This window comes from Cynocephalus volans, chromosome 3 (assembly GCF_027409185.1).
Source record: "Cynocephalus volans isolate mCynVol1 chromosome 3, mCynVol1.pri, whole genome shotgun sequence".
Classification (NCBI taxonomy): domain Eukaryota; kingdom Metazoa; phylum Chordata; class Mammalia; order Dermoptera; family Cynocephalidae; genus Cynocephalus; species Cynocephalus volans.
In genome coordinates this window covers 25,172,343-25,185,020 of record NC_084462.1, presented here as the reverse complement: position 1 = coordinate 25,185,020, position 12,678 = coordinate 25,172,343, and the positions used below count along the sequence as shown (strand labels likewise).

General features: G+C 50.5%; 1 protein-coding gene across 1 annotated transcript in view; it reads right to left on the bottom strand.

Annotated features, from left to right (window-relative positions):
* The window catches only part of ZAN (zonadhesin), a 31,527-nt gene extending 23,634 nt beyond the window's left edge, over positions 1–7,893 (bottom strand). The window contains 12 exon segments of the mRNA XM_063089984.1: positions 151–276; positions 571–842; positions 1,340–1,486; positions 1,588–1,666; positions 1,848–1,939; positions 2,268–2,432; positions 4,499–4,651; positions 5,368–5,455; positions 5,638–5,909; positions 6,104–6,250; positions 6,743–6,795; positions 7,817–7,893. Of these exon segments, the coding sequence (XP_062946054.1) occupies positions 151–276; positions 571–842; positions 1,340–1,486; positions 1,588–1,666; positions 1,848–1,939; positions 2,268–2,432; positions 4,499–4,651; positions 5,368–5,455; positions 5,638–5,909; positions 6,104–6,250; positions 6,743–6,795; positions 7,817–7,893 (1,671 nt within the window).
* Positions 7,894–12,678: the final 4,785 nt, after the last annotated feature.

Here is a 12,678-nt window from a genome sequence, read left to right as displayed (position 1 = left end):
TCACTCAAGCAAGCATCCTGATGGTAGGTGCAAGAGAGGTGAAGGAGGGCAGAATGTGGAATACAAAGCCAGCTGTGTGAGGGCTCAGGCGCACAGGAGAGGGCCTGCGTTGTATGCTGTTTATATAGAGAAGCCCAAGAGATGGTCAACCCAAGGCAGGGCCCCCTTTCTGGGCTTGGGTTTCATCTTACCTCGACAGGTCCCGTGATTGACCAAGATGAAACCCAGAGCAACAACAAAGGCAGCGTTGCTACCCCTGGTGGCCTTAAAAATCAGCTGAAGGCAACGAGGGAGAAAGAAGAGAAAAAGGAAAATGAATCTCTGGCAATTCAGAAGCTCTGCTGGGCATGGGGTCTGTCTTCTGCCAAAATATCACCTTGTTTGAGCCTCAAGAGTCCAACCCTGCCCCCGCCCCCTATCCCACTTCGAAACGCTAAGTTCCTCTCCTCTCTGCTCCCTTTCTAGCTTTTCGCCTGCTCAGCCCTGTTGTGCTCCTGGGTCCCCGGCATTATGTTCCCCTCACCACGTCCCAAACAGACACATACAGGGCCCACTCTCTCCATCTCTCACCTGCATGGGCTGTTGATATCCCGATGGGATGGTGACAGAGGTGTTCATCCAGTCAGGGCTCTGAGACCCAATGCGGCCCCAGAAAGAAATCGGGGTACTACCCGCAGGACTCCCCAGCAGGAGCTTGAGCATGGTGCCTTCTCCAAGGCCATACATGTGGTAAGCAAACTCCACACAGATGTCACCCGGGGCACAGAAGGGCCGGCTCACCAGTCCAACAGACTGCCCCGCCTGGGAGAACTTGCCAGCCTCAAGGTAGATATAGTGAGCTCCTGGGCAACAGAAGGGAACGGTCAAGACGAGAAAGCTGCACAGGACAGGCCTATGGCTGCTCTAGCAACGCCTTGCTTTCCAAGTGGGGACCTGAGCAAGCACCCAAACTCCCCACGTCATAGCCATTCTTTCTGCTAACTTTGAACTTTTAACTGAAGAAGGCAGGATCAGAAAGAAAGGGAAAACCAAACCAGCAACCCAGATTCCATTGCTAGCTGCACTCGTAAATGTCTTGACTGAAAATGAGAGAGTGGATTTTGAAGCCTTGGGCTCCATGAAGTCAGATGGCTGGGTTTTCTGGGAGTTCTGGTGATCCCACAGCCACTAGAATCCTCAACTGACTCGCCTCTGTCATCTTCACAGCTCTGGCCCCATGGTAGTTACCCAGTAAAAAACTCATCTTTACCACCTACAACTTCTTTCATCCATCACACCAGCCAACCCCCTAGCTGGGATTCAGTGATTCACGGGTTAGAAGGGTCCTTAATCTTCTCACCTCCATTAGGGGAATCTCCTGAGGAGCCTTTGCCCTGGATGGGTATAGTTTTACTTCCCCGGGCCCAGTATCCACCATCCCCTGATGTCTGGAGCCAGTCACAGAAGGGATGGGCATCATCTTCAAAGTCACACTGAGGAAAGCTCTCTAGGGGATCCAAATAGGAGACTTGAGAAATTTGCTCTCCATTCCTCCCTCATCCCACCCCCAATTCAGAGAGATCCGGGCCTCCCAGGGCCAGCTCTCACCCCCACAGGGAGCGATGCTGATTGCATCCACTGCCACAGCTGGCTCCGGGGACTTTCCAAACACACCCACCACAGTGAACTGGAAAGAGAGGGAGAGAGGGTTGGGAGTGAGCACACGGCCCGAACCTCCAGCCCCCAATCTGACTTTACTCCATTCAGGGACCCAAGCCCCCTGCTCCTCGGGACCAGACTCTCAATTCATTTCAACATCAGGGGTGCCTACCATGTGCAGGGAGGACCTGCCCCTTGCTCCTCTGTACCTGTATCTGTCCCAGTCCTGTGTAATTAACAGAAGCAAGCTGCCATTTGGGTCCAGGTTGTCCTGAGAAAAGACTGTGTTTCCGGATGCTGCCTGCAATGGAAGGAATCAGAGAGAGAAGTGAGCTTAAGGGGACTGGGAAATGAGTTCAAACCTATACTCAGAAAGGATGAGTGGCAGAGGGAATACTTGGGGAATATCCCCCCAATTGCAATCACATCCTTCTCTCTCACTTTCCTGGCACCTTTATCTATTTTTCCAAAATCCAGTACACTCCTGGTCCTCATTTCAAATTCAGGAAATAATCTCACACAAACCCTAGACTTCCCTGACTCTGAGGGATACCGCACATTTCCCCTTCAGCCCAACCCTGGCAGATGTGCCCAGGTCAGTGTAAATCCCATGAATTCTCCACTCTAACCCAAGACTGAAGCATAGACGAGGAGAGCTGCACCAGGAGACTGGCCCCAGAGGGTATAGTGGAAGGTAAGGCTCAGACAGCCAGAAGACTGGCTCAGGGGGCTCAGGAGGACAGCTTTCTGGCTCTCTTTGGCATTCTTGGGGTCCAGGAGCATGTAGTAGCCACCTGCGAAGGAAAAGGCCAGTAAGGTGGGGTGGCCACTATTGGGGGAATATGGCAGCAGGGATAGGGCCCTGGGAAGGTGGGAACAGGCCCCGGGGAGCCCCAACGGCGACCTAGAATCAGGCGCTGAGGGGGGCTACACCCATGTCACAACTGGCTGAGGCCTTGAACCCTCCCAGAAGTGCTTGGGCAGGGAGAGGACGCGGGCGCTGCCATAGGAAACGCGGGCACCCTCTCAGAGGCAGCAGCCAGAACTTTGTCCTTTGGGTGCTGACTCTTTAGGTCCCCTAGAGTCATAGTCTCTTCCTTCTCCTAACCCACGGACATAGCCGATTCACACATACTGGTGAGAGAGGGCCGATCTGACACCGACTAGCAGGCAGCTCCCCACCCCACACCTCCTCCGGCGCCAGCTCAGGCAGCCAATTAGCCTGGATCTCGCTCCGTGACGCAACTGGTAGCCAGGGAGAAGATGTAAGCCGGCGCCGACTCGTCGGGAGCGCGCACGCGTGCGTGCTCACGCCCGATTCCCGCTGGATGCTGCCTGGCAAGCGCGCTCACCCGGGCAGGGCAGGTGGGCTCGGGAGAGGCTGAAAGGGAGGGATGGGCGAAAGCGGGAGGGAAGAAGGGAAACAACTGGGAAGGAACACGGACGGGGAAGGAAAGGAAATGGGAAAATGGTGAAAGAGAAAGCAAGGAGACAAATGGAAGAAGAGAAGTGGGAGAAAAAGAAGAGGAAGATGGCGGGGGTGGGTTTCTTAAGGCCCTTCTAGAAGACAAATCTCAGGAGGCAGGAAAGATCAGAGGAAGAGGGCATGAAGTTGGAGTGGACATGTTTGGAGTGGGGTGAGGGAAAGATGAAGAGAAAATGTGGAAATGATTAGGTGGAAGGAAGGAAAGGATTGAGAATGGAGAAATACGAAGGGAAAGAGAAAAAGGTATAAACTCGGAAATTAGGGAGCATGATCCTCTAAGTTTGACGGACAATGCTTGCCTCGTGAGGACTGGAAATGTCGAGAGATTGAGAGAGGTGGTGAATGTTTTGTGGGAGAAAAAGGAGGAGAAGAAAGAAAAGCCCAGCCAAGAGCACAGGGAGATGGTGGAAAAGAAGCTAGGAGCAGACATGGACGGAAAGAGGAAGAAAGTATCACCTGGGTTGTTGCAAAAGCCTCCTGAACAGCCTGTCTGTATCTACCTTTTCCCGTTCCCTTCAGTGGATTCTCAAGACAAAAACCAGATGATCCTTTTCAAATTAGTCAGATCAAGTCACTCCTCTGCTAAAATCCTGCAAAGGCTCCCCATTTGCATAGAATAGAAGCCACATCCTGACAACGGCCTTCAAAGCTGCACATGATCTGCCCCTCCTATGTCCAGTTTGAGCTCATGTCTCCATCCTAGCCACGTGGCTAAAGACCCCCCTCCCCCACAAGGACCACTGCCACCTCAGGGCCTTTGCGTGGCTGGCCCCTCTGCCTGGAATGTTCTCCCCCACCCGCTCTAGTTTCATGCCTCTCTTTCTCACTTCCTTTGAGTTTGTGCTCAAATGTGAGCTGAATGAGACCTACCCTGACCGCCCTATTTAAAATTTACAGTCCATCCCACCCTTGCATTTCCAATCCCCTTCCCTTGCTCAACTTTTTAGTTTTCCAGTAGCACTGCTCACCTTATAACTATATAATTTACCTCTTTGTTTTGGTAGATGTCTCCCCCTCACACCACCCCCCTTGTCTGTTTTGTACACTGATGAATCTCAAATGCCTAGGACAGTGCCTGGCATATCATAAGTGCTCAGTAAGTATTTCTTGAATGACGGAATGAAGGAAGGAAGGGTACTAGGGAAAGGAGGTAAGGAGCAAGCTGTGTTGGGTTTGCCAGGTAGAGCTTGTGGGGTGGTGATGTGGGAAACTGGGTGTGTGCTTGGACTTTGCTTTCTGTCATGAAACTTGAGGTGATAGAGAGCTGAGGCTGCTGGGGTTCACCCCCAGACTGTCACAAGGCAGTTGTTGTAGGGTTTGCAGAGGTCACTAGAGCCCAGAAAGTCAAAGGACAGAAGCATGGACATTACTCACTGCCAGGGCTAGAGAAGTCATCATTAGGCCCCACGCCTGGCTTCCCCGATGACCCCTTCTTCTGGGTCCACTTGGCTCCAGAGGCAGTTGGGACCCAACTCCAGCCACAGAGGTCATTTGGAATGTCAAAGTTGCATATCTGCATCAGGCAGACTGAGAGCAAAGAAAGAAAGAGAGGGTGTCCCTTTTTCTGAGGTGGCTCAGAAAAAGATGCCTGAGTCTTGAGTCAGAATTCTTAGTTCCAGTGTGAATCCTGTAGTAAGCCATGGTGGTGGGCCCACTGCCTACTGCTGTGTTCCTGGCACAGATGACAACCTGCCCAAGCCTCAGTTTCCTCACCTATAAACCAGGAATAACAGTGCCCGCCTCACCAAGTTGTAAATTAGATCACATATGTGGAGCATCTAGTCTAGTCCCTGTGCTCAATGTTAGCTCTTTTCATTCAGCTTTTGGAATTTTCCTGCCCTTGGATTTGCTCCCCTTGAATCTCTTACATCAGCTTAGAGGGCTAATTCTGGATGGATCAGCATGGTGGTGAGGGTAATAGCTAGGGTGACCAATGTCCAGGTTTACCTAGAAATGAGGGCTTCCTGAGATGTGAGACTTGCGGTGCTAAAATAGGGCAGGCCAGGGCAAACCCAGATGGTTGGTCATTCTGGAACAGGTATTACCACAACTCTATCTTAAAAGAGAACCTCTCTTCAGGGGTGGCTGCTTTAGCAGTCATAGGTGTGGAATGTGGAGGCAGAAGGAAGCCAGCAGTCTCTACTCTGTGAGAAACCAGGGTCCTGGTCCCCAAGCCGCTCCTGCCACCCTGGGCAGTTGTGCAGGGGCAGGGAGAAAAGAAAGGAGTAGGGACAGGGACTCACCCCGATTGCAGGAGCCTCGATGGATAGAGATGGCATCCAGTGAGATGTCCAGATAAGCACTGCTGCCTCTCACTCCCTCAAAGATCAGCTGCAGGAGGAGGACAAGGGACCCCCAAACTGTGAGCCTCTTGGCTAGGCCTCCTGTCCCTTTGCCTCTGGCTCCCAGTTTTCTTCCTGAATTGTGGCTCCCTCCTTGCCATAGCCCCCACCCTCCCAGGCCCCCGACACCCAGATTCCCACTGGGGCACCAAGATTTGCCCTCATCTTCACCTGGCTGGGCAGGGCAAACCCCGCAGGCACAGTGACAGCAGTGGGCATCCATGATGGGCTCTGGGTGTTTATGTGTCTCCAGAGCACAGAAGGGCGGTTGCCCTGTCTGCCTGCGAGCTGCAGCAGTCTGAGCTGGGTGCCCCACGACAGCCCAAACATGTGGTAGGCGAAGTGCACACAGAAAGGGCCCTGCTCCCACAGGTCAGGGCTGCGCAGGCGGGCCACTCCGCCCCGGTGGAAGGCGCTCGATTCCATGTGCAGGTATTTGCCCTCTGGAGGAGGTAGAGCCCAGGATAGTGAGGCCCTGCCACCCCTAGGGCTGTCCCCACTCACCCCCTTCTCAGAGCCCTGGCGTCTACTTCTAGCTGTCCCCCTTCCTCCTCCACCCAGGCCTGTCCATGCCCACCACCAGCTGCCTCCCTGCCACTGTCCTCCCTAAACCTTAGGCCGCGCGAGGACTCCTCACCTCCATTGGGGTACCCGCCGGAGGGTCCGGTGGTGCCAGTGGGGGAGGGCCCACTGGCTCGAATCCAGTCCCCGTCATCTCCAGTCACTTGGAACCAGTCACAGAGGGGTTTGGAGTCATCCTCAAAATCACACTGGGTGAGAACAGCTGGGAAAGAAAGGGCCACTGTGAGGCCTTGGAGAGGGCCCGGGACAGGCGACAAAGCCACACTGGGAGGTAGGAGGCAGCAGGATTGCCGAGCTGAGAGAAGGCCACCACCAAGATTTGGGGGCCAGCGCAGAAGTGAGAGAGACAGTCTTTTGGGAGAAATTCAGGGCTGGGGTGGTGGGTGGGCCGAATGACAAGGTTGGGGGATGTAAACTGAGGTGCGGAGGCTGGATTCAGCTGGACAGAGGCTTTGTCTGGGAAGCACACGTTTTGTTGTGGTTTTCGTTGTTTCTAATTTGGGAATCTTTCAGGCAGGGCTTATACTTTTCCATGGTTCCCTCCAGTGTCTATCTAAGGGCTGCCCTTTGCACACTTATTCTGGTTTATATCATTGTGCATGCACTGATGGCACTCGAGATGGCCACCCCTGGGCTAGGGACACGGTTTCTGAGGAGGGAGGGGTGGTCTGAGCCCTCCTGGTTTCCAACTCACTGTCCTCTGTGGAGCTGCGAGTGACCGCTTTCCAGTCTGGAGCCTTCTCACTCCTTGGGGGTGGTTTGGAGAAAGCAAAAATGTGAGACTTGTCATTATCAAGAGTTATAAGACTCAATGATTGTGAGCTTTCTGAGTGGTCATTTGAGGATGATTTTTCCTTTCTTTTTATCTATACTGTATTAATATTTATGAAGTGAACATATATTACTTGTCTTCTTTAAGGCTTTTGGGAAAGTCACCCACACCCTCCTCACCTTAAGTTTTCACCTGTGTCCTGATAAGTGTCCTCCCTGAGCTTTTCACATCCCCCCCAGTCCCCTCCACCCCTGTACCCTGGGTGTCATGCACTGTTGGGTCCCACACCAGGAGGTTCCCCGGGTGTGAGAATGCTCACGCAGTGCCTGAGTTTACACCCTCGGGATCTCCTTCCTTTGGGTTGAAGTCTTTTTGCAGTGTAGCCCAGGTTTTTCCCATAGGATAGGGACAGGTTGCCAGGTAGTGGGTGTTGGTATTTCCCCAGCTACGCACAACTGAACATGTAAATGGTGACAGAGAGATCGCCCCTCGGTCTCTCCTCCTCACCTTACAAATTCCTTGGAGAAGCCGGCCACCCCTCTGCAGGGGGCGTGGGCCACACAGAATAGCCTTTTGTTTTATTTGTTCAAGTTCTACTTGTTCAAATTCCCACACACAAGCTCCAGGACACCAAGTCATCCGTCATTCCTTGCTGTCTCCTACTTGAAGTCTCTCTTATCAGCTGAGTCAACTACGCTTTGTCCATCTTTTGAGAGCCTGACCTCTCTATCCTCCTCTCCCAGCCTCAGTTTCCCCAACTCTGTACTGCCTCCGTGTCTCCTCACATTTCAGTTCTTTCCTGCTTCCAGAACCCAATCCTCAATTCCAGGCTCTGGGACTGCGGCTAGCCCTGTTCCTGTTCATGGATCCCTCTTCCCTTCCCATCGGGCTCCCTGCTTTCCTCCCCAGGCCTCCTTAGCCCACTTGCTCCCTCCAGCTTTGCCCCTCACTCCTCAGTCGCCCCAGGTTCATCATTATCCCCTGAGCTTAGCTTACCAGACAGGGGCAGGCATGTCTCCCTGACTCCAGGTAGCCCCTACCAGCAGCACCAGAGTCCAGACTGGAGGAGCCATGAGGTACCTCAGAGGTGGCTCTTGGGAGAAAGGGGAAGGGCACAGTGAGGAGCCCTGGCCACTTTCATACACCCCAGACCCTCCTCGCTTGGCATCCTTCCAAGGATGCCATGAAAAATGGGCAATCAGAAAACACGAGAAAGTTCTGGGAAATTAAAACTATGAGAGCTGAAATTTAAAATCCAGTGGAAGAGTTGTAAGTTGAGATCAAGGGAAATAAGAGAGAAGGAAAGAAAGAAAAAAGAAAGACTTGGAGGATCAATCCAGGAAGTCTAACACCAAACAAAAAGAGTTCAAGGAGAGAGAATAAAGGAAAAGAAATTATTTAAAAACAGAAGAACACAAGAAAATGTCCCAGAACTGAAATACACAGGTCTTTAGATTAAAAGGCATCTCATACAATGAGTGCTAGGAGACCCATGGAAGACACATCATGAAATTTCAGAAGATCAGGAGCAAAGAGAAGATCTGAAGTTCTTTCAGACAGAAAAAACACAGGTCCTGTACTGAGGATCAGGAATCAGCAGGGAATCGGGCTTTGCGATAGCAACCACGGATTCTAAAAGGCAGCAGAACATTGTCTACAGAATTCCAAACAAAATCATTTCAAACCTAAAATTCTATAACTGGCAACAGTGGTAAAGGCTACTGGAGGGACAGGTAAAGGAAGGCATGAAAATGCCTATTGGCAAAGAATTGGAAAAGACATGTCACAGAGGAAGAAAGACAAACAGCCAGTAAGCATTTGAAAGATGTTCTGCTTCACTAGTAGTAAGGGAACTGCCAGTCAAAACTATGACTGTCGTCTTGAAAAAAAAAAATTGAAAGACTGATAGTATGAAGAGTTGGACAGGATACAGGTAGACACAGTCAAATGCAGTGATGATAAGAATGTATGTTGGTGAAGAGTTTTTAGAAGGCAATTTGATGGTGACTATGAAACTTTCAAATGTGCATATCTCTAGAGCTGGCCAGTTGGCTCAGTTGGTTAGAGCTCGGTGTTTGTAACACCAAGGTCAAGGGTTCAGATCGCTGTACTGGCCAACTGCCAAAAAAAAAAAAAAAGTACATATCTCTGATCCAGCATTTCCTTTCTGAGAATCTTCTTAAAGAAATACATGTACATTTGCACAAATTGTACATACCTTAAAGATGTTAATTGCAGCATTGTTTACCATAGGGGAAAAAAAAATCATTGAGATGTCTTTAATGTTTATCAGTAGATCTGTGGTTGAGTCATATTAAAAAATATTATACAAGCATTAAAAGGAATGATATCCCTCAAAAAAATAAAAACAGAATTGCTGTATGATCCAGCAATTCTACTTCTGGGTATATACTCAAAAGAATTGAAAACAGGGTTTTCGAAGAGATACTTGTTTGCCATGTTCATAACAGCATTATTCATAATGGCCAAAAGGTAGAAGCAACCCAAGTGTCCATCGATGGACAAATGGATGAACAAAACCTGGTATTTCCATGCTACAGAATATTATTCAGCCTTAAAAAGGAAGAAAATTCTGACACATGCTACAACATTGAGGACATTATGCTAAGAGAAATAAGGCAGTCACAGGACAAATACCACTTGATTCCACTTATGTGAGGTTCCAAGAGGAGTCAAATTCATAGAGACAGAAAGTAGAATGGTGGTTGCCAGGGGCCAGGCAGAGGATCATGGAGACTTAGTCATCAATGGGTGCAGAGTTTCTGCTTTGCAAGATGAAAAGGTCCTGGAGCTAGATGGTGGTGACGGATGCACAACGTGAATATGCTAATGCTGCCGAGTCATACACTTAAAAATGGTGTAAATGGTAAATTTTGTAAAGTATATTTTAACATAATTAAAAATAATCTTTAAAAAGTATTACTTGATAGTGTGATGCTGTTTATTAAAATCCGTTTCTGACTCAAAAGAAAAGAAAAGAACTGGTAGACTGTATATTCCAATGGTGGAAAGAACACCTGGACATATTATTAAATATGATGAAATGAGAAAAGGACTTCTGAGAAGGTGGGTGGAAGAGTTGAGAACAGTAGCAGGAGGGAAAAGCCGGGTGTGTAATGGGAATGAAGAGGGGCTGTGCAGACTTGGAGAGAGGCGAGTCATAGAAAAGAAGATGTGTAGTATGATCCCATTTATGTAAAATCCCCCCTAAAAGGTATGTGTTTGTGCACGTATATTTGGGTGGAGGTGTGGAGACAGGACTGGAAAGACACATATCAAGCTGGTAACTGGTTACCTCCAGTAAGGGGAGGGTGGTGATTTCCATGTGCTCTGCATATTTATGAGTGTGTGAGTCTGCACAGGAAGAACGTTTCAATGAGTTCCTGTACAATAGATTTGGGACATTATTAGAAACTTAGTGAGAGCCATTTGAGAGGCCAAACTGGAGGATTTGGAGAGGGAATGGAAGTTGAAGAAAGAAATCCCAGTGGGAGCTGGGGACAATGTTTCAGAGCTGTTTGGCTGTAAAGAGAGGAGACTTGGAGAGCAGGTGCAAAATTGGGGGCAAGATAGGAGAAATTTGAGCCTGTTTAAATGCTTGTGAGACAGGTCCAATATCAAGAGAGATGAGGAAAGGACTTATGAGAAGGTGGGTGGAAGAGTCGAGAACAGAAGCAGGAGAGACAAGCTGGGTGTGTAATGGGAGCAGGGAGTGGCTGTGCAGAGCAGGCAGTGGTGTCTTAGCAGCTTCTATTCTATCTGTGAAATAGGAGGCTGGTAGAGAAGGCTGGTGGTGGCAGGGGGACAAAAAGACACAGAAGTGCCCATCTCGGGCGAGCTCTGGGTCAGTCCTGCCCACAGCCTGCTCATCCCACCTGCCTGCCTGAGCTAATTGGCAACCTGCCCTTCTCTCTGCCCCAGTCCACCTCTCCTTAGCCATGCTTTACAATGGCAAGACCTCACTTTAACCTGTGTTCCTCTGGTGGACAGACAAGTGACCAGGCAATGACCACACAGTGCTTTGGGAGGGAGGGAGCATGTGGAAGGAGAACCTACCCCAGCTCACTAGCAAAAGGAAGGGAAGGAACTGGTTAGGAAAGTCTTGTGCAGGAGGTGACACCTGAGGGGCTTTCTAAAGGAAAGATAGATGGTAATTGGGCAAAAACTGGGAAGGAGCATTCCAGGCTGAGGGAATGTTCCAGATGGGGGAGCATGGCAGTTTTGGAGAAGTGGCAAGAACGATAATATGGTGTGTGTGTGTGTGTGTGTATGTGTGTGTTTAGTGTGCAGATGTAACACTGGGAGGAGGCTGGGGCCCCATCTTGGAGGACCTTGAATGCCACAGCTTTGAGGAGCCACCAAAAGTTTGTAAGTAATGGGGGTGGCTTGATCCCACATGCATTTTCAAAAGACCACCCTGGCAGGCAGCCAGTGGAGTATGGATCGGACGGGGACAGGTGGGAGCTGGGGAGCTGGGAGAGGAGGTTGTGGAGGGTGACAGCTGGTGGTGCCCATGGGTGCTAAGGTCGGGGCTGTGGGAGTGGGGCCACAAGTGGATCAAAAGCTTTGGAGGAGCTGGAAACAGGTCTTGTGGGCGGACCTAGCTGAATCTCATGTCTTCTTCTTTGCAAATAGAATGTCCTAACTTTCCATGTGTGGCAATGGAGCTCCAGAGAAATGAAGTAAATTGCCTTCCATCAGGAAGTGCTGGCTTCAAAGCCCATGTTTCCTCACAACACCACAGTCCCACGCTGTGCTCTGCTGAGTCCCACAGCTCTGCAGAGGTGCCCCTTGGGGGCCATAGGGGGCATCCAAATAGGTATGGCAGTGGTGGCCCACCCCAACCAGACCAGCCTACTTTTATTGGTTTCATAAATAGCAATTCTATATAAGATTTCAGCAGAAAGGCAGTTTTGCTGCTTTAAAAAAAAAACCATGACACCCACCAGTCACACAGAGCTGTATCTAGGCTGGAGGGTTGGGGCCAAGCAGTGTGCTGAGCTGTCCTGAGTCCAGGTTTCCTGTACCCTACCACACCCAGGTGTGCTCAGAAACTTCAGGTTTCCCTTCACCTCGGCAGGCCCCAACCCCCCACTATCAAATCTATGCCCAGGGTACCTGGCCTTTGACCCTGACAAGTGACAGAGATGCCTGGGCTGGCCATTCTCCTGAGCTGTCAGGGAGGGGCCAGCACAGTCTTGTACCCTATGTCTAGGAAGAGTCAGAAAGCCCTTCTGCATTCCCAAGGGTGACTTCTGACCAAATGAGGCTGGAGAGCTGCTCCGTGGAACTCCAGCAGGGCCTGTGCAGAGGTCACATCTGAGGGGAGAGAGCCCCTCTGCCTCTTTATGTTAAATCTGGGGGTATAAAGGATGCCCATCCGAAACCTTTATCCACCCTTCCTCTGTACCAGGTTAGAAAAGTTAACAACAGAGGGGACAGAGCCAGGAAAGTGTTAACCGAGGGAAGAGCGGCAGAAGGACATTGATCCGCAGCCCCTCCTCGTTGGGCAATACATCCTCTGATGGAAGCTTTGGCTGACCTCCCTTTGGCACCACAGTGCTGGAGGGTCACAGCCTCCAATCTGCCTGGAAGTGGGGGTTGGGAGCTCAAGGCAAAACAGAAAGGCAGTGGGGAGGTTGGCAAGAGGGAACCCCTGGGCTCAGCATTTTGGGAAGCCAGGAATGGATAAGGGCCCAGAGACTGACAGCCTTGACAAGATTGGCAGCTACAGGAATAGATGTAAAGATCCTGGCATGTGGAAAACCCCTGGAAATCATTCCAGAGAACTGGAGTCCAGTCCTGGCTTCACTGTGTGTCCTTGGGCACTTTGCTTA